The sequence below is a fragment of the Paramisgurnus dabryanus genome, chromosome 3 (assembly GCF_030506205.2).
Source record: "Paramisgurnus dabryanus chromosome 3, PD_genome_1.1, whole genome shotgun sequence".
In the NCBI taxonomy this organism is placed as follows: domain Eukaryota; kingdom Metazoa; phylum Chordata; class Actinopteri; order Cypriniformes; family Cobitidae; genus Paramisgurnus; species Paramisgurnus dabryanus.
This window is the reverse complement of record NC_133339.1, coordinates 10,849,474-10,875,523: the sequence shown is the minus strand read 5'-3', so window position 1 is coordinate 10,875,523 and position 26,050 is coordinate 10,849,474. Positions and strand designations below refer to the sequence as shown.

The window sequence follows — 26,050 nt, the reverse complement described above, 5'->3', positions numbered from 1 at the left end:
GACACAGGAGCGACTTTATCTGTCGACTTTATCACGGTTTTGACAGCCACACAAAGGCTTTAAATGTTATTGGTTTCCATGAAAGCACGTGGTGTGTAGATCCCATCTTTGTTTGGGTTAAAGAAGAATCTCCAGATTAATCCTGCATTTACTTTACTAAAGCACAAGTTTAACAGCAAAACACAACCAGTCTTACATTCAGAAGTGGATGACCTGATGTTTGATATTATATTTTATATCACAGGGCTGTTGAATGATTCTGATTGATGGAGAAATGTTCCACGAGTATGCATTATTTTTTGATAAACTCAGGGGCGCCGCTAGCAATTTTGGGCCCTATGAAAGAATAGGGGGTCAGGCCCCCACCATACCCATTTCGCACCAAACATACAATCCAACCTACTGTAGCTATTCAAAATCTTTGTCTGTAATTTAATAATACAGAACTATTTATTTTGCTATTGTTATGACCACAATTATCAGTATTTATAGACACCTACAATGACTGAAACTAAGATAATTTATTGTGCAATATAAATTTAATTGAAAAATACAGTACATTAATCGAATATTCAGAGAAAATGCAACGTTCTTAAAGATTAAAGATAAATGTGACCATGCCTGTGAAAACCCAGCTGAAGTATTTCTTTGTGGTTTACTGTTTTCCACATAAAATCATCCTATATAATGTAAAGAACATTATGTGAAAATATAAACTTGATATCTTTAATATTGACTGAGTAATGTCATGTCAGCGATTGAAATCAAAGTGAAATTAATGCTTGAAATTAAACTGTGATGTTTTTTATTTCACAATAAGATTTGAGGCTTTAGTCTGATTTTCAGAGACCGTCTCAGTGACATACTGTATACTTGAGCTGTTACACACATCAATAACATTGTAGCATTTAAAAATGGCGAACAACAACAATGCATCTTTTCTATACAGTTACCTTATGCCTCAAATAAGACTGGGTAAAAAATGCTTGACCAAAGCCTGTATTATAATTATTAGCATTATTTATAAGGTAAAGAACAAGCTTCACACACCAGCAGCTTCATTAAAGCAAAAATAACGACAGATCATTGAAACTGTGAACTTGAGAAAACAGCTATACTCGTAAATGACTCTTCAGACTGTTTTTTATCAACGGGACTCTAAAATGAAATGAATGACAACTATAGCAGATTGTAACATAGATTTCCATTGATTTCTTAAACCTGTTGCAAGGTGAGAAGCTTTAATATACATAATTGGACTAGTTTAGCCTTCAGTTTTATCACAATCAACTCGATTCACGACTGCATAAAAATACTTCCTTGGCATATTGCGTTACAAAACATTGAAGTGTGTAACCGATCGCATTTCTAGTTTATGTTAATTAGCTTATACGGGCTACGTTAATTTAAACAGCTTATAAGGGCTGACTTCGCGTTAGAATCATAACACAAAACAGGGAACGTAAATCGCCTTGTGCTTTTTTAAACTGAGGTGAACAGAGCGAACTTTACAGTGGAAAGAAAACTGCATTGTATTGATCCAGCGTCACATTGTGTAAACTGCATTTATAGTAAGGAAGCACACATATGCAGATATCATAGGAAATAGCAGTAAATACACACACCTTGTTCTCTTCTGAAGTTCACACGCACTGGAGACCGTGGATTAAAGACGGCGCTAAAACGCAGAGTAAAGACGGGGCGGAGCTAAGAGGGCTCAGCTTAAGGGGGTTGCGTTTGCGGCACAGTCCTTGGCTGGGGCCCTCAAAAGTTCATTGGCCCTTAGAATCGTCCTAACTTTTCCCCCCCTTACGGCGCCCCTGGATAAACTGCACAACTAACTTGTCAAATGTGTATGGAATAATATACGAATTATTCAAAAATCAAGGGCTGCTAATTGATGACGGGTGTGCATGTGTGCATTATTTTAAATAATTCAAAGGACCGCAGTCAATTATTTCACTTATACCACAGTTACCACAGACATTGGTGGTTATTTAAAGACATTTGACAGGTCAGGTGTGTGGTTATCAAAAAATAATGCATACCTGTGGAACATTTCTAAACCAATCAGAATAAAGCCTTCAACAGACCCGTGGTAAGGGATAATTGATGACTGGATGTTGAATTATAAGAAAATAATGCACACCCAAGGTGGTATTGCAGCAATAATATTTCAATGAAATTATTGCATTATTATCTCAAAGTCCATTTTTCGATGAATAACACCGTTACCACAGACATTGTTTTGGTGTTTATTGTAAAGTTCCACGTGGCTGCTGAATGCTTTATTCTGATTGGATGAGAAATGTTCCACAGGTGTTGATTATTTTTCGATAACCGCACACCTGACCTATGCCTTAAAATAACCACCAGAGCAATGTTTGAGGTAAATTTGGTATAAGAGAAGTAATTGATTCCGGTCCTTTAAATTCTTTGAAAATAATGCACACCCGCGGTGTAACAGCACTCTGCTTTGTGCCGCATTACCACCTTGGGTGTGCATTATTTTCGAATTTAACGCCTCGTCATCAATTATTCTTTACGTATTTTATATACCGGTGTTACACAAACAAAAACCACTGTTACAAGCAGACATTTTTTTGAAATTTTATTGTTTTATACGTGTTGGATGCTGATATAAATCTTCAGCTCAAAATAGCAAAATACTGCTTTTACCTTTTTTTATGGCACACTGTAAAAAAATGCAGTATGAAGTAGGGTTGGGCGATGTCCCCATAAATTGGCAGTTGACGATGGTTACATAAACCATCGCGATGGACGATGATATCGTTAGGCGGGGGGGGGGTATTTTAATTTTTCGTTATTATTCGTTATTATATAATTATTATTCGTTATTTTACTTTATTACTTCCACTTAAGAAGAGTTGTGCACTTTTTATTTTAATATATTTTTTACATAAATACTATTCTGTACTTAAAATCTATAATTTTGTTATTTTACTATCCCAACTAATGTCTCTTTCCTATAGGTTGCACATAAGGGGAAAAAGTAGCTTTAATCCACTGAAGAAGAGTTGTGCACTTTTAAGCACTTTTTAATCTCTTTACATAAATATTTTTTTCTATTTAAAAGCTATAATTTCATTATTTTACTAATCCAACGACTCCTCCGCGCTTTCCAAATTTTGCACGTAAATATCTGTGCATATGTGCCACCAGTACTCCGTCAGAGAGCGGGTCTTCAGCACCGCGGGGAGCAGCCAGCACCTCAATCCGCAGCTTATTAAAACTAGACAAAGTGAACAGGGCCAGACACATCTAAATTTAAACATGGTCTGTGTATGTAAATCCCGCGTTTCGGTCGGAGTGTTGTTCCCGTTTTCTTGTTCTTGACGTTCCCTGAATTTATATCTTAATCTGCCGCTTCAGTGCAGTATAGCCTCAATGTAACAATGAGCACGATCTCCCGAGACACTACAAAAGGCTACTAATAAATGATTAATATGGGCTGTTTTCTTGTACAAAATTAAATATTTTAAGATAAATGTACAACATGTAAAAAGACAAGATTCTAGCAATGTCAAGATTAGGGATGGGCATTTTCCAGTAATTTACTATTTTTTTTAATATTTAATTTTTCGAATATTTAAGCTCTTAAAGAACGAATATTCGTTTATTTAAATTATGTTAATTAAGTCATGCGTGTTTTGTATTTTTCATTTTGTCATAATTTCACAGAAGGCTTATAATTAGGAAATATCCACAGCAAGCTAAACTTATATTCTGTATGTATATATATATATGTATGTATTTTAAGTTGAAAACATTGTAAAAATATATATATATATATTTTAAATTCTTCTTAAAAATATCCTTCAGAAAAAAATGCGTTAAAACTTAATGCGGAGCGAAGTCTAGTCAAATCCTTAGTTTCAAGTCGGTCGTTAGTATAAATTCATTACTGTTTGATGTTACATACATTATATTATACCAAATATTATACACTAACCCCAAATCTAAGCGAAGTTTGAGGACTTGCGAAGTTTAAAGTTTGAGCCCGGAGCAAACGAAAAAACACATCTACATAACCGACTGCTCAGTCGCCATATAAATATCTTCTCAGTTTAGTTTGACGTATTTGTGAATAAAGAAAACCATATTTATCCTACCTGCTTCGGTGAAAGCCCGTTCTTCTGACTAGATACAATAATGCCGGTGCTGCGGAGAAAACTCTTCCTGATGATGGTTATCCGATAAAAACAACAGACGGATTGAACAAGATTGAAAATCTGTATTTAACATTATTTTACAAATAACGTAAGCTGGCTCGATACATTATTTTTGACTGTGCAAAGTTACTAACGTTAGCTTAATTTAACAACATTTTACAAAGACGGTGCTTTGCTTTAAACTGCCATGTGCAGTTATCCGGTTCATTTTCGAAGGAGCACCGCATATAATAAATGTTCTCCGTTTCATTTCGTTCTCCGTGTCTGTCTCTTTATTAACAAAATAAAGTAGACTTTATAACAGAAAGCTTACAAATCTCTCATGATGTGTTGATTCGGGCGGCGGAGAAGTGAGCCCTCACTGAGCCAGTGGCCAAATACGGCGCGGCGCGGACAAACCCGGAGATAAAAGGAAAAACTTAAATTCGTCTGCAATCTGCATTGCCAAACAATCAGAAATACATACAAATTAATGTTCATGTATATTTTACATTTAAGTCTGTAAAAGACAGTATAGATGAAGTGAAAAAGCATTAAATAAGTTGTTACCCTTTGGTGGCACATTAAAAACAAACAAACATTCGAATAGCATTTTTTAAATTCGAATTATTATTGCCATTCGAATATTCGAATATCCGTGCCCATCCATAGTCAAGATCAAATGCCTGACAGGATATTTTCACAGACTAACACACCTCACGTCTCACGTCTTCTATTTAATTTATAGAGCCATTCACGCAAAGATATTAGGTTAACTATAGTCTATATAGAAGAGAGTAAGTGTATGTCGACTCGCAGCGGAGTGGGGAGGGGGCGTGGCATCACGATGGTGTCTCTCCATCGTGATGTCAGTCAACCATCACGATGGACGATGATATCGTCTATCGGCACAACCCTAGTATGAAGTTAATATAACTTGGTTTTGCAAGTCAATTGAACCTACTATTTTAAGTTTTGACTTGTGATAAGTTGACGTAATTTATAAAGTTGAATTTGTTTAACTTAATTTGTTAACTTAAAGTGGCATAAAAGTATATGTTGATTTGAAAAAAAAAATCTCAATTTTTTACAGTGTAGAGACATCAGTACGGTACTTTAGAAATACAGTAAGGCTTAGTTTGTGAATTTCATCTTTATATTGACATTAAACATTGCAGCATTGCCTTACCCTAAATGTGTCCCAAATTAGACACATCCTTGTGTTATAAATAAAACAACACATTTTGTGTACTTTTTTACCACAAAATGAACCCATCCTTTTGACAGTGTACTGTACCGTGGTGGGACCATGGTAAAGTGATTGCATCAAATACTAAAACCACGGTACTAAATTATCATATTTAAATTTACTGCATGTTTATGTTGTATTTTACAATACTACATTTGATCCAAACTGAAATGTTTTCTGACGATTTGTGCTATTGTTGACATTTGATGTATGTTGCTCAAGGTCACAGACCACAGTTTTTTACTGAAACATGCTGTTTTCTTTAATATTGTGCAAGTTTGCTCTCAGCTCTAGTTGCAACATGTGGGTTGTGTGTGCGTGTGTTTAGATGAATCGTAGACAGATACACAGATATTTATTCATCCCTGAAGACAGACTGCAATAGCTACAACATTACACACTGAGTGCACAAATACACAACCTGCTTTAAAACCAGACAGTGTATGAAGAGCACTTGATGTCACAATCAATAATGTATTTATGAGATGTCAGATTCACTACATACAACAAAGACAAAAATTTTAGCCCCATTGGTAAATATGAGGAAAGAAAGTTTAAATCTCTTATACTTTATATATATTTTTTTTAAATCACAAAAATGTAATGTTTCATTGATGAAAAATATTTGAAAGTGGGAGGGATCACATTGGCCACAATTATTGCAGACCCCCTTCATTATTTTAAGCATATCTAACCCCAAGATTCAACAGATTTCCAAAGTTCTCCATCTGTGATCCATGGAGAGATCCTTGAGATCCCTGGACAACATCATGTTTCAATCACCTTGGTGTGCTAAGGAAATGTTAATATCAAAGGGAATGGGAATATTTTACTATTTTTATATTTTTAAAATTTCTAGGGGAACAATAATTGTGTATTAAAGAAAAACATTTCTTTCGTAGTGTAATCCCCCCACACACACTTTCAATTGTTTTACTTCTTTAAAACATCATATTTTTGTGTTTTTTATTAAGCTCAAAATAAGAAACATGGATTTATTTTACAGCTTTCTTTGCTCATATTTACCAAGGGGGCTAATATTTTTGTCCACAACTATACTCTAAAAAATGTGGCGTGGCACAACCCTAAAATTTATTCTGTAATGTAGGCAACATACAGTTGCGATCTAAACTTTACACACACCTTGTAAAATTCTGAAACTTTTGCTGAAATTAAAGTTTGTTTTATTTAGTCCTGCCCTGAACCATCAAGAGACTCATACAATAGTCAATACCATACATGTACTGACTGTTAAGTATGTAAACTTTTGGACGCTTAATAATGTACTTTAGAAACTATAAAAATACACACATTTTTCCCAAAAGACAAAAAAAAAAAAAAACAATTTAGACCAATTTTTATTTTCAAAGGTGGCTTTTTGTGAATCGTGCTGACTTCTTGAGCATCACTGAATGTTTATATCTACTGTAATAGTTGCGTATTAGTCTCCTAATTGTCGTCAATGTGAAAAGATGAATCTTAAAAGGCACCTATTATGTAAAATCCACTTTTACATAATGTGTGTTGGCAGTGTGTGAATCATAGTCTGTAAAAAAAGATGGACGATGTGACGTCGCCTCCCTCCACTTTATGAATTGAAGCCAAAAATGTCCGACCATGGTCGCCGCAATGTTACGTAAAAACGTCAGTTTGGAGCCAAGGCATGCGCAGAAGGAATCGTCCGTGGAGCCAGAGGCGGTATCACTCTACGATGAAAAAATCCACCAGCTCCTTGTTTTTTAATCCCCGCTAAACCAAAGCAGCCTTATTAGACAAGCTGTTTTGATTCTTTTATCAATGTGAGGTCACATTGATAAAGCCCCGCCCACTTACAGTCCATACTTTCTACCCTCAGTGAGTTGTACTCTGTACTATATTTTATTGTCTCAGACTGAATTAATCAGATCTATATTAACTGAAAGCGCTCCCTGTCTGTTTGTAAGGGAGTGAGGAGCTGTAGCTCATTTGCATATAAAGGTACAGACATTAAAACAGCGCGTTTTTGCTCCCACCCAAATAGGGTTATTTTGGACATGACATAATAAATGATCTCTTGGGTATTTTGAGCTGAAACTTCACAGACACATTCTGGACACACCTGAGACTTATATTCTATAGGTGCCCAATGTTTGTAACCAAACCGATCATGAGCCCCATTCACTTCTATAATAGGAAAACATTATACTATGGAAGTGAATGGAGCTCATGGTTACAAACATTCCTCAAAATATCTTCCTTCGTGTTTATCAGAACAAAGAAATGTATACAGATTTGTAACAACATGAGAGTGAGAAAATTATGACAGAATTTCATTTTTTTGGGTGAACTATCCCTTTAACATCATACAGTCACTGGTGAACAGGGTTCAAATATGCATAAAGATGCTAAAAGCAAAGATTCTGCAGGACCTTGAATATTTTTCTGAAGATCCATGAACAGTTTAAGGGCTCAGGACAAACAAGAAACCCATAAACAACAATCAGATAACATCAAAACTGTCATTGATTGTCTAACATCGTGCGTATGTACATTTTTGAACTCGGTTATTTTTAGAAATTCTGTAATTATTCTGTGTTGTGAACGTTCTGTAAAAATTTCTCGCGACATTGAGTGATCTATAAATAGCACCGCATGTACGTCATTTGTCCTTTTCGGTGTTCCCTATGAATAAAGCAGAACACCATTCAAACAGGTATGGCAACCTACGCCCCGCCTTCTATTGTTACGTGAAACAAAAATAGCGCCGCAGGTTGGCCGGATCCGCCGACCGCCTCATGTCAACCGCGCTTCTATTGGCTGGAAGCCCCGTCAGTCAAATTCGCCGGAAAAATGCATACGATTTGCCTCCGGAGAAATAAAGGAGGGATAAGAAAGAGAAAGGGACAGTGATCGGACGCATGGAGGTCTGATGTGATGAACTGACCTTATATGAGTGATTACAGGTTGTTTCGAGCAGTTATGGTGTCACGGACGCGTTTGAAAGCGATCGTGTCATTTCGGCGCGTGATTGATGTTTCTGAATGAGAATTTTCTCACAGGCCTCAGATATCAAACTTATTTTCAGCATCAGAGAGCAGAGGGCTTATTTTCCGATCTCGCATCTGTCCCTAAGTTATCTGTGAAGTTTTGGAGATGAAGAGGGTGAATAGTTTCCAGAGGTGAGTCTGAGCTTTAGCTGTCCGGCTAACTGTACGATCACGAGCTGTGTATAATCAGATTTCTCTGTTTCATCTTCATTACTTTCCAGCTGGTTTGATTCTTTGTTGTTATTATACGTCACGTATCTTCACTGAGCTGTAAGCTGCATTCAGAGATCAGACTATGCATGCAGAAACATCACATACCGATTCTCTTCTGTATTGAGATCAGACTATGGGCTCGTCCTGTGTCTGATCATGCATTCATTTCAGCTCATGGTGCATTGACTCTACAGTATGTATTCAGTGATCAGACTTTGCATCTTTACTGTAGTTAAGTTAATAAGGATAATATCAGACCTCATTCTTTGGTCTGATATTACGCAAATGTTTTTATTGACTGTATGATGTGATTTAGATATCACACTACAGATCTCAAATCATGGATATTTCTTTATTTCCCTCTGTATTGAGATCAGACTCTGTATTGGGTATTAACTAATGATTTATCCTGTGGTCTGATCATCATGGATTCATTTCAGGTCATTGTGTATTGTCTCTGCAGTCTGTAGTGAGAGATCAGACCATGCATCTTTACCGCAAGTAATGATGAGATCAGACCATACACTGAGATCAGACTTCATTTTGTTGTCTGATAATAAGCAAAAGTCTTTATTGACTTTATGATGTGTTTAGACATCAGACCATGTACAGATCTGAAATAATGTATATTTGTTTATTTTCTTCTGTATTGAGATCAGACTCTGTATTGGGTTTAAACTATGGGCTTATCCTGTGGTCTGATCATGCATTTATTTCATGTCATGGTCTATTGTTTCTGCAGACTGTGGTGAGAGATCAGACCATGCATCTTTAATGCAAGTAATGATGAGATCAGACCATTCACTGAGATCAGACTTTATTTTGTTTGATAATAAGCAAAGGACTTTATTGACTCTATGATGTGTCTAGACACCAGACCATGGACGGATCTCAAATAATGGATATGTCTTTATTTTCTTCTGTATGAGATCAGACTCTGTATTGGGTATAAACTAAAGCTCATCCTGTGGTCTGATCATGTATTAATTTCAGGTCATGGTCTATTGTGTCTACAGTCTGTAGTGAGAGATCAGATTTTGCATCTTTACTGCAAGTAATGATGAGATCGGACCATACAGAGATCAGACCTTATTTTGTTGTCGGATAATAAGCAAGGGTCTTTAGTGACTTTGTGATGTGTTTTGACATCAGACCATATACAGATCTCAAATCATGGATATTTCTTGTATACTGGGTTTAAACTATAAGAGATCAGAACATGCATCTTTACTCCATTTTAGATAAAAATAATGAGATCAGACCATATACAGAGATCAAACTTCATTCTGTGGTCTGATTATGAGTAAAGGTTTTCTTGATGTGTTTAGACATCAGACCATGTATGTATCTCAAATCAGATATTTCATAATTTTCTTCTGTGTTAAGATCAGACTATGGGCTCATCCTGTGGTCTGATCATCATGCGTTAATTTCAGGTCATGGTGCATTGACTTTACAGTGTGTATTCAAAGATCAGACTATGCATCTTTACTACATTCTAGTTAAAAAGGATGAGATCAGACCAAATACGGAGATCAAATTTCATTCTTTAGTCTAATTATAAGTAAAGGCTTTAATTGAAATGATGATGTGTTTAGACATCAGACCATGTACGCATCTCAAATCAGATATTTCATAATTTTCTTCTGTATATTGAGATCAGACTATGGGCTCATCCTGTGCTTTGATAATGTATTTATTTCAGGTCATGGTGCAATGAATCTACTGTCTGCAATCAGACTAGTATGCATTCAGTTAATAAGGATGAGATCAGACCATATACGGAGATCAAACTTCATTCTGTGGTCTGATTATGAGTAAAGGTCTTTGTTAACTGTATGATGTATTCAAACATCAGACCATGTACAGATCTCAAATCATGGATATTTCTTTATTTTCTTGTATATTGGGTTTAAACAATGGGCTCATCCTGTGCTCTGATCATGCATTCATTTCAGGTCATTGTGTATTGTCTCTATAGTTTGTAGTGAGAGATCAGACCACGTACTTCACTGCACGTAATGATGAGATCAGACCATACACTGAGATCAAACTTTATTTTGTTGTTGGATAATAAGTAAAGGTCAAGTGATCAAACATCAGAGCATGTACAGTACTACAGATCTCAAATACCACCATGCAATGCTATGGTCTGATATGATCATCATACTTTTATCATAAAGCATGGTCTGATATCTCCTCTCCAGACACCAGCAGCAGGGGATTTGATTTTTGCACGAAAGAGAGAGAGATGTAATGCAGTACAGATGCAGATATGTGTTGCATACCCGCGCCCGTGTGTTTTTTAGTGAGCATGCACCACTGCATCAGATGTCACACTTGTTCATCAGATGAGCGGCAGTTTATGATTTAAGCAAAAGCTCCTCCTCCTTACATCAGACTGCAGGATCTCCTCTGCAGACTATAGACGCTTTACTGATACACTCAGCAAAAAAATATTAAAAGTAACCCAGGATTCATCTCATGAAGTTATTTACTTTGATGACATTTATAAGATTATGTGATTAGTTCTTAAGGCTGTGCATTTATTCAGAGTAGGTGTGTCGTGTGTTTCACTGGAAATAGATCAGATCATCCTGTGTCTCATTAAATATGAATGTGTGTTTGTTGTGTTTCAGGTTTATGAACAGCCGTGCGGCTGCGAACAGCCGTTACAAACCAACATGTTATGAGCACGCCGCCAACTGCTACACCCATGCTGTAAGAAAACATTCAATGTTCAGATAAACCCATTCACCTGAGGTCATGACTTCATGTGACACTCCCAAATATTGTCATATTGTACTTGTGTAGCATATTGTTCTTGTTTTCTGAAGTTAATGTTTATTTATCCTTAAATAGTCACCATTAGAAAGTAAATGTTTCTTTTATTTTACATTGTTTGTGTTTGTTTCGTCTTTCTCTTTCCACGTCTCGGTAGCTCTTGATCGTCCCAGCATTCGTGGGCATGGCTCTGTTGCACCGGCTCTCTGATGATCGCTGGGAACGGATCACGGCTTGGATTTACGGCATGGGCCTGATCGGCCTATTCCTCGTCTCCACCGTCTTTCACATCATCGCATGGAAAAAGAGTCACATGAGGTCTGTTTTCATTAAACACCGTCATATGGGCCGGTAAACATTAAAATGACACATCACAAGGTCATGCTGTAGTGCGTATTAATGTTGTGATTAGGGATGCTAAACAATTAATCGTGATTAATCGTTAGCAGAATAAAAGTTTTTGTTTACATCACATATGTGTGTAAACTGTGTATAATAAATATGTATATATATAAATATGAACACATTCATGTATAATTTTAAGAATTTTTTTTATATATTAAGTATTTATATTTATATATAATATAAATTATACATAAATATACAAATGTATATACACATGTAAACATTTCTAAAACATATGCATCCATGTGTGTACATTTATTTATACAAAGTTATTATACACAGTTCACACACATATATGATGTAAACAAAAACTTTTATTCTGCTAACGATTAATCGCGATTAATCGTTAAGCATCCCTAGTTGTGATCATTAAAAACGTCAGTGTTACGGCAAGGCCTGAAATAAATGCATGGACATTAAATATTGATTGGTGTATAAATTATATTATGCAAGAAAAGTTGACATGAAACCAGCAGAGCCATGAAGGAAATCACTTCAGATGATGTTTTTTTTGTCTAAATATTTCACAGTGATTTGCAAGTGATAAAAATTATTCAACCACAATGGATTTTGTCAGTTTGTTAGGGCTCTTCGCTAATTTACATCCCGAACATGTTTTCGGGTTCGTTCTCTGGAAGTCGCGTTGGCAGACTGCATACGTCATCAAGGTTTAATATTTCGGGTTTAATTTCAGAAAAGCAACCGTTACATTTCAAGGTAAGAATGAAACTACAATGATTGTATGTCTTAAAATAAATAAATCTTAATTTTCAAATGTATTTTAAATGAAATCTGATGACGTATGCGCGGTCGAGCAACGCGACTTCCGGAGAACGAACCCGAAAACATGTTCGGGACGTGTCCGGCGGAACTGGCACGAATGGCCACCCTACTATATGCCGAGATTTTGTCTGTATTACAGCACCCAGTCTCCGTTTGGGTAACGAACTATGTACATGCTTACTATATTTGTCGAAACAGTCAAATAAAATCGTTTAAACAGAGAAGCAAACAATATACAAGTAAAAGTGCTTGAGACTTTGTTTTGTACTTGTTCACTGCTAAAGCTAACGTTCATCCCAAAAGTTACTATATAGTCGCTAAATCTAGTAACAAAGACTACATTGGACGAGTGACGAGTGATGTGTCAGGGGGCGGAGTCTAACTGACTATGAGTGACACTTGCTTTACTGAAACACTACAATCGTAACGTTGTTGTGAAAAGTGTCGAGGGGAAACAATTAATGGGAAACACCGCAGTACCAATCCATTGCATTTCGGTTGTTTTAGAGCCCGATTGATGTGACATTGGTGTACAGTGAATAGCAAAATTGGGTCATGTAGTTGTTGCTTGGTAACCATGCAGGAATGTCCTGTCAAGTAAATTATTAACATAGCTAATAAATATTTACAAGTGTTTGGCCCTCTTAATAACATGAATAGATTATTTGTCTATTGTTTAGCACATGTATGTTTAATTTTCCACATGCATGTCATTCTGTATGTTCATGTCCTTTACATGTTTATCATGTATTTATCTGCTTTGGGTTTAATTTTGTTAAATTTTGTGAATAAGAAATGTGTTCTCCTGTGTGAATGTGAAGTGAGGTGAGGTGCTTATATTGTGTCTGAAGTTTTATATGCTTTGTTTCAGGAGCATGGAGCACTGTTTCCACATGTGTGATCGAGTCGTCATATACTTCTTCATCGCTGCCTCGTATACACCATGGTAAAGTTTCTTTATACTTCTGTTAAATATTAATATGTAAACGGGAAATTCATTTGAAAAAGGAACCATGGTGCCACTATGTTTAATTTTTAACTTAAAGGGATAGTTCACCCAAAAATGAAAATTTTGTCATCATAGTGGGGTAAAAGAATACCATGGAAGTCAATGGGGCTTCGGATCAGTTTGGTGACAATACTCACAAAATTTTTATTTTTGGGTAAACTCTATCTTTAAGATGTATCTTAGTGTACTTTTCATGGTGTATATTTTAAGTACCATGGTATTATTTACCGTTTTTGAACCCTTTACTCTGTTTGATGTATTTTTCTGGCTTTAACAGTTGCTCCTTTGAGATGAAAGGTTACAAAACAAATTTTTTCCAGTGATGCAATCCTTTATTTACACAAAGTGTGTCACTGTGTAAAAATAAATTTGTTTGTCATTTGATCAAAGCTTAGTTTAATAATAGGTTATTATTTGACATTTGTGATGAAGTGGTTTTGAAAGGCATTGTGTTGATGGAAAATGTTTGGCTGAAGCAGCCGTACGGTTTGTTCACTTTCCTCTCAGTGTTTAAATAATTCAGTGGGTCTAAGGTCTCTGTTAAAGATGTAAAGACAGAAGTGACGTGATATTTAACTCCTGTAACCCAAAGTCTTTATTTAACACCACTAGAGCGATTCAAACCTAGTCACATGAAGAGTAAAACTTCAAAGAAACTTTCAAAGATTTTATTAAATGTATTAAGTATCTATCAGTTGTGCTAGTGAACTCAATTACTTTGTAGAAAAATAGTTTATTGCAATAAATTATTATTATTAATAAAAAAGTATAATTATTTCCTGGGAATGCATGTTTTTAAATTATGTATCTGTTTGTAAATGTACTACAAACACAGTATCACTATATTTGTATTTCAAAGCTGATAAAGTGTGTCTTGTAAATGTTGTAAGTAGAGCTGTCAAAAGATTAATCGCGATTAATTGCATGCAAAATAAAAAATTGTGTTTGCATAATATTTGTGTGTGCACTGTGTGTAATTATAATGTAGATATAAATGTATACATTTAAGAAAAAAATATATATCTAAATATAGATATATACATGTTCTTAAAATAAAATAAAATGTTTCTTAAATACATACATGCAAGATAATAACACACAGTGCACATACATATATTACCATATTTTCTGGACTATAAGTCGCTACAGAGTATAAGTCGCATCAAGTCAAAAAAGTCGCACTGTACTTTATGTCGCGTTTATTTAGAAAATGCTTTCACAAAATCCAAGTCTAAGAACAGACATTTAATCTGGAAAGGCAAGTTATTCAACTAAACAATAGCACAGAACAGCAGGCTGAATAGGTTTCCGTACATGTTAATGTAACGTTAACAGTAACTGATTAGGCTAAATTAACACAACAAGCCAAATCAAGTTCAAAAGGTCCTGAAGTCATTCCACATCACTGAATCCATTGAATTATATAAATACAGGAGCAACATAGAGCGGACTCTCACAGCTATAGACAGTAATGGTTTTTTTTTTGTTCATATGAAATAATTTTGACATATAAGTCACACTTGACTATAAGTTCCAGGACCCGCCAAACTATGAATAAAGTGCGATTTACAGTAAGGAAATACGCTATGCATAAACAAACTTTTATTTTGTATGCGATTAATCGCGTACAATTTTGACAGCCCTAGTCGTAAGTGTGTATTATTACACTTATCATAACCCTTAAACCTGAAGGTGTACATACTGTACATATAAGTCAAGGTGTGTTATTTCCAGTGATCTGTTTGTTATTAATGACAGTGAAAGTGTTTTCAGTATTGACGATGAGATTGATGAAGGGTGTGTTTGGTATGGGTTCTGATTATGGGTGTGTATTTGTTCCTGCAGGCTGAATTTACGTGAACTCGGTCCTCTGGCAGCTCACATGAGATGGTTTGTGTGGTTGATGGCGGCGGCGGGAACAATCTATGTATTCAACTACCATGAGAAGTATGTTTAACATCACACTTCTATTGCATGCTTTTTCATATAGGAAGAGACTATTTGATTTTTAGTAAAGACCAAAAGTTTAAGCGAGGCAAAATTATTTTTGTTTTGCACTGATGTATTTTGTTTGATGAAGTTTTGTGTATTTGTGCAGGTATAAGTTAGTTGAATTGGCCTTTTACCTGACCATGGGATTTTTCCCTGCTCTGGTGGTGACATCAATGGTGAGTGTATGAGCTCATTTCCTGTTGATCTTAACACGTTAATCTAATTCTTGAGCTATACATGAAGGACAAATCCTCTACTTAACTAGACAACGTAATGGTGTAGAAATAAACCAGGGATGTGTTACTCTACTTCTTTCTCTATGTTACTTTTGTAGTATCAGTAGGGTTAAGTGATTTCTTCAATATTCACTGAATGTACTGTATTTGTGCTCATTTCACTTGCAATCTGAAATAAAGCAATACCATCAATCTTGCAATCATTTTAATGTGCTTAGTAAATGAAGAGTTTGGTTCCAAAATGCAATAAATTCATTTTGACTAAAGTGACAAGATGAAAACCACTATTTACTGTTACAGACTTTCACATAGCATCTTTAGGTTATCATAACATTAAAAATTCAAATCAATAATTTGACTTTCAAAGATTTATTATAAAAACTGATTATTTTTCCACAAAATGCAATGACAAGTTTTGTATTCAAAATGCTATAAATCTATTGAATCAATATATAAATGTGCATTCATCTTTGCCATGTTATATTCATTTAGTTGAATAGTGGTATACCCTGATTAAAAATAAACATTAATGGTATTAATCAAAACAATTTTTTTTACGTTTCTCACATTTTGGAACCAAACTTTTCAAATACTGTGTTCATTTTTAGGAAAACGTTTTTTTTTTTTTTGTCCAGCCCTATGTATTATATTTTAGAAGTCATGATTTGAGGAGTTACATTGGTTGAAGCACCAGTGTGTTTTATGTCATAACATTGTAAATATGGTAGAGATTTTTCCAACATCATGTTACATCCTTTTGGTTTTTCCCCTTTAAGGTAAATGAGGTCATCTTTACCTTTGACACCATTTCTAACAGAACCTCAATCGGAAAATGTTCAGTGTCAGCTTTTTCAGATGTTGGCTGAGATTTTTTTGTATTCAGAAAATCAGTCACACCCATCAGATCAGTGTACAGTTCAGAAGTTTTATTTAAGTGAATAGAGGCTAAATATTATCACATGACCCGACTTCCAGGTCCAAACCAAAGTCATTTTAAGGACGTCTTGTCGCGTCACTACGACATATATGCAATGCTCCCACGTCTTGTTAAAGAACAAGACAAACAAGACCTGGCTATTCTGTGCATGCACAAAGTCACGTTCCTATAGGATAAAGATTGACGATTGGCTTTTTTAACTGGGAGGCGGGACTAGAGCGGCCATTGTGATCTCCTCCATTCATATCAATACCAGTGAGGCATCTTGTTTTAAATATCTTTGGTTCAAACGCTCCATCATCTCCATCCATACAGAAATCCCTGATGGTCAGAAAGTAATGGATCTTTTATTAAGTATTGTTGTCTGGGATTCTGTGAGCTTGAAGCACGTACTGTACACCGTAAGTAGGGATGCTAAACAATTAATCGCGATTAATCACATATGTGTGTAAACTGTGTATAATAAATATGTATATATATAAATATGAACACATTCATGTATAACTTTAAGGAAAAAAAATGTATATATTAAGTATTTATATTTATATATAATATAAATTATACATAAATATACAAATGTATATACACATGTAAACATTTCTAAAACATATACATGCATGTGTGTACATTTATTTATACAAAGTTATTATACACAGTTCACACACACATATATGATGTAAACAAAAACTTTTATTCTGCTAACGATTAATCGCGATTAATCGTTAAGCATCCCTAACCGTAAGTTTATAAAAATATAGCTTCAATGTGTGATAAAAACATAAAGGCGTTTATAAGCGTCTGTTGAGATTGTAGTTTCATAGGAGGCTTGGATAGGAAATGGTATTCTTTACAAGCGGATGGGGCAATTACATGCAAATGTCAGCCTTATTATGAAAAGTTTTAACCATACTGAAATCCCAGATGTAAATATGTGGTTGTTTAAATACCCATGCAAAGCATCTGTTAAGTAAGTGCACATTTCATAAATATCACATCCGTAACTTTCTCATTTCTTAATCATAAATGTGCGTTCAAAACTTTTTATAAAATAAATATTAAATGTTCTTTGAAGAACTTTCCTTTCTCCATTTATAGGTATTATTACTTCTTGTTTGTGCATTTTAATACATAGAATTCCTACAAAGTATGTCCTAAAAACTTTTTTTGTCACATTTATAATGCATGCATTTAAATACCACAAAAAATGCTTCCCCCATCTTAAATACAAAACGCGTAAATAGTATACAGATTTTTTTCTGATGTCTGGACTAGCATCTGGAAAATCTAAACGGATGCTTCAATATATTGGTAATAAATGTATTCTCTGCTAATTCATATTTCAAGTTTTGACTGCAAATGTCACATCCATAACGCTGGAAATGCTCATAAGGTTAATTGTGACAGTTCATAACCTTCAGCTCAATGTCAAAAAGTGTCCTAATGTACTAAAATGTACAATAGTTTTATATTGTGAATAGTTGATTATTGTACTACAGACAAAAGGCCGTTCACATTATAACGATAATAACTATAACAATGTTAACTATATTACTTGCGCAAATTATTAACCTTCAATGGCATTAACTAATATTGCATATTTACTTGTAATTGTTCACATGTCATTAAATGTATAAATATGCTGTTCTTGTTGCATTCGTGGCTATAACCAGCAGATGTCCTTAACACGCTGCATTTCGCGCATCTCTACACATCAAATCTAGTTTTATGTTATCTAATATCTTTCTTTTTGGTGTAATAGTCAGTGTAGTAGAATAATAATATTATGAAGTCAATTATTTCAAATGCGCGTGACCTTAGATTCAAGCAGATTTGATTGGCTTTGAAAAAAAATCGTTCAGTAAGTGATCCCAACGATATCGTTCCTTGTATCTTTAAGTTTGTGAAAATATACATACATAGATACAGGTCATTGAAAGTGCTTGAATCTATTTTATGCAAGAAGATTTCTGGAAGAAAATCCATATTATTCCCTGTGTATTGTAGGATAATATCATAAAAATTCTAGACTTTAAGCACACGTGCTAAACTGTTCACTTTAAATGCTTATATCTTCTGTATGTGAATGTTGATTCATACCAAAATGTTTTTTTTTTTTTTTGCATATTTGTGTTTAACACATGAAAACGTCTTGGGTTATGTATGTAACTGTTGTTCCCTGAGAACGGAACGAGACGCTGCGTCTCCCTTGCCATACTTCCTGGATCCCTGTAACGCTGTCTTTGGCAATATTTCAGATAGCGATAAACTTCCTGGCTCCCGCTTCACCCTGTCTTTGTCGTTAAGCCTCACCATTGGTTGAATTTGATATACACATTCAGACGCACTTACCCCTGGACGCGTCCCCAAAGTGTCACCGCAGTGACGCAGCGTGAGTTCCCTCAAAAGGGAACTGTAACAATATATCTTAAAAGGTAACACGATGTAACCTTGCTCTCTTGAAATGTGTCCCCACATTTAGTCCTTGAATTTGAGGGTATCAGACCTGGAAAATCCTTGAAAGGTCCTTGAATTTGAAGTTAACTAAGGTGTGGGAACCCTGTGCAGTAGTTGTTGTGTGACCTTCGCTATTCTCATTAAATAAAAATATTTTGTATAGTTATTGTAGTCCTGTGGGTCTATGCTTTATTGTAGTAGACACAAGTAGGTTGACTGCTGGTCTGAGCAATGCTTCACATGTCAGTGTTTTCTCTACTAACGCCCCCTTGTGGCTGTTGCTTTAAATTGCTGCTTATGTTTGGAAGATGATGGCAAGCACAATTTGCTGGAAGATAAATGTAACTTTTTTTTGTTGTGTAGCTATATGAGAACAACAGATTCATGACTATAGTGTCTATTTGTTATAGTGTGTATTTGTTATGTGATGCAATTTGTCTCTTTGTTTATTTAGGTTTATATTTTGATATATTTTACTGAATGATGTATTGTATTTTTGTTTTGAACAGAGCAACACAGATGGATTGTATGAGTTGGCGTTCGGAGGCTTCATCTACTGTCTGGGTGTCGTCTTCTTCAAATCAGACGGCGTGATACCGTTCGCTCACGCCATCTGGCACGTCTTTGTGGCGCTTGCTGCCGCCGTCCACTACTACGCCATCTGGAAATACCTGTACCGTAGCCCCACGCCAGACGAAATCAGAGATGCCTGACCACTTCCCATGTCTCCTCCTTAAACTTGAGCTCTTACTCATCATTTCCATTCATTTGCATCTTTCACACCCCATCTGTCACTCAATTGATCCAAAAAATCCACCGGGAACATCAGCTAGACATGTTTACCTGTACGACCATGCAATGTTTACAGTTTTCTAACAAATTCGGAGCAGTATGTATGTAAGTGTTTCGATTTCATCAGTATTGTGTAAATATTGAAATCCAAGCATAGATATATGAATAACTTTGATTTTTGTGCATTCTGACACACACACACATAGTTAGTGTCATATCAAACGTAGTGAATTACTTGATATATTCATCTTTCTGTCTAATTCCATGCTTTGGTATTGATAAAAAATATATTTTTACATCTATACTTGCTCACTTTTACCTCAGATACTTCAGTCTGTTGTTGTGGTTTCCTAAATCTTTTCTTCATATTCTGCTCATTCGGCAGATTTTAAAAAGTGTTACGTCGAGGTTTCTCCGCTACACTTTTCTAACCACATGTGGAAGAACCACATATATTTTGTATTTTATTTTTATCATTGAAGTGTTGGTGAGAAACTGATGGAGTCAAGGGAGAGATTTAACAACTATTTCAATGTTTCCAGCTGTTTTACAGGCACACGCAGGTTTTTAACACTTTACAATGTTTTTCTTGCTGTTTCTCAAATGCAGCACAAATCACTTCAGTCGACTCTGGATGGTTAGGATTTAAAGATTAGAACGATTAAGATATAAATGTGCCCAGGTTTATCCACAGTTTTCACGGAAAATAATCCGTTTTTTAATTTTCCATGAGATTTTTATGAATTGTGACGTTATTTGAAATGAATCTATGCTATGAGCATGATGATAAAATTTGCCTTAAAACTTTAAACAGAAGATTTACAAGGCTTCACTTTCCGTCATATCTGTATCCAAGTGGTTTATAGCAGAAGAGGATCATGAGATATTGAGTTGAATGATAATCCTTCAGGTCTCATCATCTTCATTCCAGACTTTCAATTGCATTTCTGCAGAAAACATTTCCGACACTGTGAATAAACATTGAAAGCGGTTGGATTGCAGTTCAGATGAATGTAAGCCTGATGTGAGATCCCAGTCTGGAGGCTCAGAGATGAATTTCTCAGCTCTGATGGGACTGTGACGTTGTCTGTATTGGCGTTATGTATTTTTAATGTTCAAAGACTAAAGTGTGTGCTATTTCACTGTGGTTGATTAACTCAATTCTGTCATTTGAACTTTAGTGTTTGGATTGGATGAACGTGATGTTCATGAATTGTACTCTGGGACAAACTGACTTTTGTAAAACTTTCTACATCTTGTTGTGGCACATAATACTGCACTGTCTGATGCTTCTGCTGTTTTCATCACACATGATGTTTTGGTGCTGGTGTCGCAGTACTGTACATGTCTGATATTTAAGTTTTAATAAAGACAACATTAACAGTACTTGTCTGTGGGTTTGATCTGAAATTTACATTTATTTGCATATCGATTGTCCACATGAATCATGCAAGATAAGTCAATGTTGGTTTCATGGTGACACAGGCCACATATACATAATCTCTTCATATTCATAACTCCAAAGAGTCTTTAGGTTTATCAGTTTCATCATGTTTGTGTCATTTACATCAGTGGTTCTCAAACTGGGGGCCGCGAGATGGTGCCAGGGGGGCCCCAGTATTATGTCATTTTATAAAATCCATTCATTTATTATGAATTCTGTGTAATTAAACCTAAAAAATAATAAGCCAACTAACCAACAGCACTATAGGTATAATTAAATATGTTTTGTTTAATTAAAATATTACATTTTAGAACTGTTTTTTGTCATAAATTTTCTTTCGGGGGGCCGCGAAAGAATGTACACAAGGGGGGCCGCACGCTAAAAAAAAGTTTGAGAACCACTGATTTACATCATACACACTTACACAAAATACATTTCTCTCTGGCCAAAAATATATTTTAAATACATTTTGTAGAAAGTAAAGCTCAACTGAATACATTTTTGATTTTGGAAATATATTTAGTTTTAAACTTCATCAACATCAAAATGTATTTCAAGGGCAAACAAATACATTTCAAATTTTACAACCCATATTGCAAAAAAATTTTTTTTGCAAAAAAATATTTTAAATATATGCTAAATACAAATAAATTTTATAAAGTATATTTTTAAAGTTGAAAATATATTTAATTTAAACATTCGTAACAAAGTTTTTCTTCCAATGCGACGTGAATATATTTAAAATATATGGAGGGCTAAATTTATTTTTTAATTCTTTCAAAAAATTGCCAAAAATAAAAATATTTTTTGTAAACATAATCCAAAATATATTTCAGCAAAAATATTTCTGACCATTTTTTGTATATTTTAAAATATATTCAAAAAATATATTTATTTATTTTGCGTATGGGAACACAACACAGACATTTGATGTTGGGACCGCCCCATTTAAAAAAATCCAGCATTAAACAAACACACTCTGAGACCTTCTATGGATGAAAACCTTCGGTGAGCACTCGGTCTTTCAAGGTCGCAGCCTCAGAAGTTCGCGAAGAGAACTGAAATGAGACGGTCTAACCTTCGGAGGACACATAATTTGTGTCACCTGCTGCACACGCCCACCGTCCCTGTCAGTTGGACGCAGCGGAGACGTTTCTGACTTACTAAAATAAATATGGAATCAGAAAAATATTAATTTATTTTAGAACAAACAAGGACACATTTTGAGGCTTCATTCTAAGCATCCTTTGAATTGTGTGTGTGCTATTTTGATTAAAGTGCCCATATAAGGACTTCCACTGTACTTCCTGCATTATAATTGCCCAAAAAAGAAATGAAGAAAGATTGTTACGTATGAATCTCTCATGTTCAAAAAATAATAATTTCTGAAACTTTTGTGCATTCAACAGAAATACTCTTTCATATGTCTAAATGTTTTTTTTTTTACTTTTTGCCTATGTTTAGCATGAAGAATCCAACTCTTAAACAGTGTTAATAAGTCAGAATGCATGAAATAGCTTTAAACCCCTTTAAAGGTCACGTTCTTCCTGATACCATTTTTTAAACCCTAGTTAGTGTGTAAAGTTGCTATAATAGCATAAATAATACCTGTAAAATGATAAAGCTCAAAGTTCACTGCCAGGCGATATATTTTCTTCAATAGAATTCCTCTTTAAAAGCCTACAACGAACGGCCGGTTTGGACTACAGCCCTCTATTTCCTGCTTTAATGACGTCAGTAAAACAGTTCGTTGACTAAACTCCGCCCACATGAATACGTCAGTCACCACCTTTGGCTCAAACGGCTCTGCTAAGCTAAGCTGCTATCGAATAACAGCACACTAAACAAACTACACAATCAGAACTTGTTACGTATTTCTGAAGGAGGGACTTCACATAACAAGGAAGACATCAGCCTGTTTTGAGGACAGTGAAAACAGCGCTATACAGATAAGTAAATTGTGTGAAAAATACCGCGGTTTTTTACACGTGAAACATGAATACATGTTATATTGCCCACTATAGACGGTTTCATCTGATGCACGTGATACACGTCTGGATCCGAACCTTACTTCCGGTTTCGTTTTGACTAGTTGCTAAACTGATCTCTTGAACAAATGCCTCGTCGAAAATAACACATGTTTTGGTTTCCTAGGTAATCTATGTGTTGTTTTTTTGCTTGTTATATAAATAAACTACGTTTAAAGTACTTTGTTGTTATGTATTATTAGCGGAGTTTACCGGAAGTTACGTGCGGACCGCGACAGCCGCTTGTTTATGTTATTATTGCTGAAACCGTCTATAAACACAATCAAAGCTTCAAAATCACAGACAGAATGGAAGCTTTAATATGTAAATAAATCTTCCAGAATAAACAGAAATCAAGATCAACAGCATTGGTGGCATAATGTTGCTTACCCAAAACATTTTAAAATATAACAAGTAATCTAACCAGTAAGTGCACAGGCAGCATTTGTCCAATGTTAAGTCTATGGCATCTATTTATTTATTCTCCATCATGCATCTCATCACTGCATTCACAAACCCTTACATTACTTGATAAGTTAACTGTTTTAACTAATATTACCATTTCAAGGCTATGTTGATAAATTGTTCTTTAAAACATCATTAAGACAAATATTTTTAACAATGGGTCATTCCATAATAAAATAATGTTCATTTTACTCAAAACATACACTTTTACATACCACAACCCCAAAACAACATTGCATCACAGTAATAGTAATAGGTGTGACCTTGCAACGCATAGTAATTCGCGAGTTACCCGCTAAGTTTACCTCACGAAAAAAAAAACAAAGTATGAAAAACTTAATATAATACGCTACAACAATAAAAAATTGAAACCGTTATGCAAAATAATAATACATTATAAATAAATACATTTTAGCTTACCTTGACATCACAGTTGCCGTTGTTGTTAACTTTCTCGTGTTTATGAGAAAATGGCGCGCATACGCAGTGTTCCGATTCCTCCAGTCTGGTTTCTACACAGCGAACGTCACAGTTTGATATCGACTGCAAATGTATGTTAATGAATCCTCCTTTCTGAGGTAAAATATTTTATTTTCAATCGACTACTGTTCTTCTGAATCAACCAAATAAATGCTGAGTGTAACAGTGAAAAGTTTGGTGACTTTCATTGGATGTGTTCTACGTGCTGTGGCTGGTGAAATCAAAGTACCGCGAGAGCAGTTCAAAAGCACACTGCGTAGTCTACTCTTTAATCGCTCTCGCGGTACTCTGATGTCATCCGCCTGTGGATTTTTGAAGCGCTACGTGAAGTCGAACACAATCGATGTCTCATTATCTCAACTATTAAGATTAAGTACGATTGAAGTGTGCTTTATTTTTTAAAGCATAGAAAACACAACCAGGCTGCCACTAAGTGTGATAAATTAGAGAGAATGCGAAAGAACTTTAAGAGAAAAAACGCAGACTTTATTTGACACAAGTATTCAGCAGGTGGCAGCAGAGATTAAGCTTTAGGTTTCTGCTTCAAATTACACAAAATCAAACATCTACATCTCATCTCTCAAGACTTTCTATAAGTGTTGCCTTTAATACAGCGGTTCCTGCCCAACTACCAGCGAGAACCCTAAAGGTCTATTAGATCATCACTTCACTGGTAGGCTACTGTCTGAATATTTAAGAATGAGTAAAATGAGAGTAATGGTGTTTTTTTTTGGGTCAGATTACCAGAGCAACTTTAAAATAAGTGTGTGATTATTAAAGGCACTGTACTAAACGCAGGTTAAATATGGTTTTCCTTTCCTTTCTAGAGGTAGTGATGCGTGTAAAGGGAGAAGTCACCGTGATTCCCAGAGTTTTACTGGTGTAGCTTTCCAAAGATACTGGAAAATATCAAGAGATTATACACAGCTACAACATAACTAATAGTCTATCATTAGAATTAAAGATAACTTTAAATACATATGGTCTTGGTCTTAGTCTAAATAGGACTCTGACAGAAGTCCAGTCCTGTCAAGGTCTTCCATATGGCAATTTTTTTTTAAATTTTAAATATACAAAAATGGCCAACAAATATATGTACTGAAATATTTTTCGAAATATGTTTACAAATTTTTTCAAAAATATATTATATTTGTATATTTTAAAATATATTTTTAAAACATTTATATACCAAGTCGAATTGGAAGAAAAACTTTGTATTAAAGTTAAATATATTTTAAACTCCCAAAAATACTTAGAATTTTTAATTTTGGACAGGAACAAATATATTTTTTGCTGTATTGGTTGTAAAATTAGAAATGTATTTGTAGCCCCTGAAATAAATATATGTTAATAGATGAAGGTTAAAATAAATATATTTTCACATTTAAAAAAAATAATAATTAAGCTTTACTTTTTACAAAATGTATTTATCATATATTTTTTAATATATATTTTTGGCCAGATAATTTTTTTTTTTGCCGTATGGGCTCCATGTTTTCTTAGATGATCATATCGGTGAAAACTCGTCCGTCTCTTCCTCTCATCCTCAGGGAGGTATTTAGGGGTCCAGTATTCACAAGAA

General features: G+C 34.8%; 1 protein-coding gene across 1 annotated transcript; it reads left to right on the top strand.

The window, feature by feature from the left end:
• Nucleotides 1-8,245: 8,245 nt before the first annotated feature.
• On the top strand, nt 8,246-21,438 carry mmd (monocyte to macrophage differentiation-associated). Its single transcript, XM_065278227.2, has 7 exons — nt 8,246-8,579; nt 11,300-11,381; nt 11,602-11,762; nt 13,504-13,578; nt 15,487-15,588; nt 15,740-15,809; nt 19,770-21,438. Exons 1-7 carry the CDS (start codon nt 8,554-8,556, stop codon nt 19,971-19,973), a joined length of 720 nt encoding a protein of 239 aa, XP_065134299.1. The 5' UTR covers nt 8,246-8,553; the 3' UTR covers nt 19,974-21,438.
• The last annotated feature ends 4,612 nt before the right edge of the window (nt 21,439-26,050 follow it).

Bases quoted from the DNA above. Each gene is read 5' to 3' on its own strand.
- mmd (XM_065278227.2), top strand. From the start codon at position 8,554: ATGAAGAGGGTGAATAGTTTCCAGAG. The intron at 11,382-11,601 runs GTAAGAAAACAT...ACGTCTCGGTAG, and splicing joins CCAACTGCTACACCCATGCT to CTCTTGATCGTCCCAGCATT. The intron at 13,579-15,486 runs GTAAAGTTTCTT...TTGTTCCTGCAG, and splicing joins GCTGCCTCGTATACACCATG to GCTGAATTTACGTGAACTCG.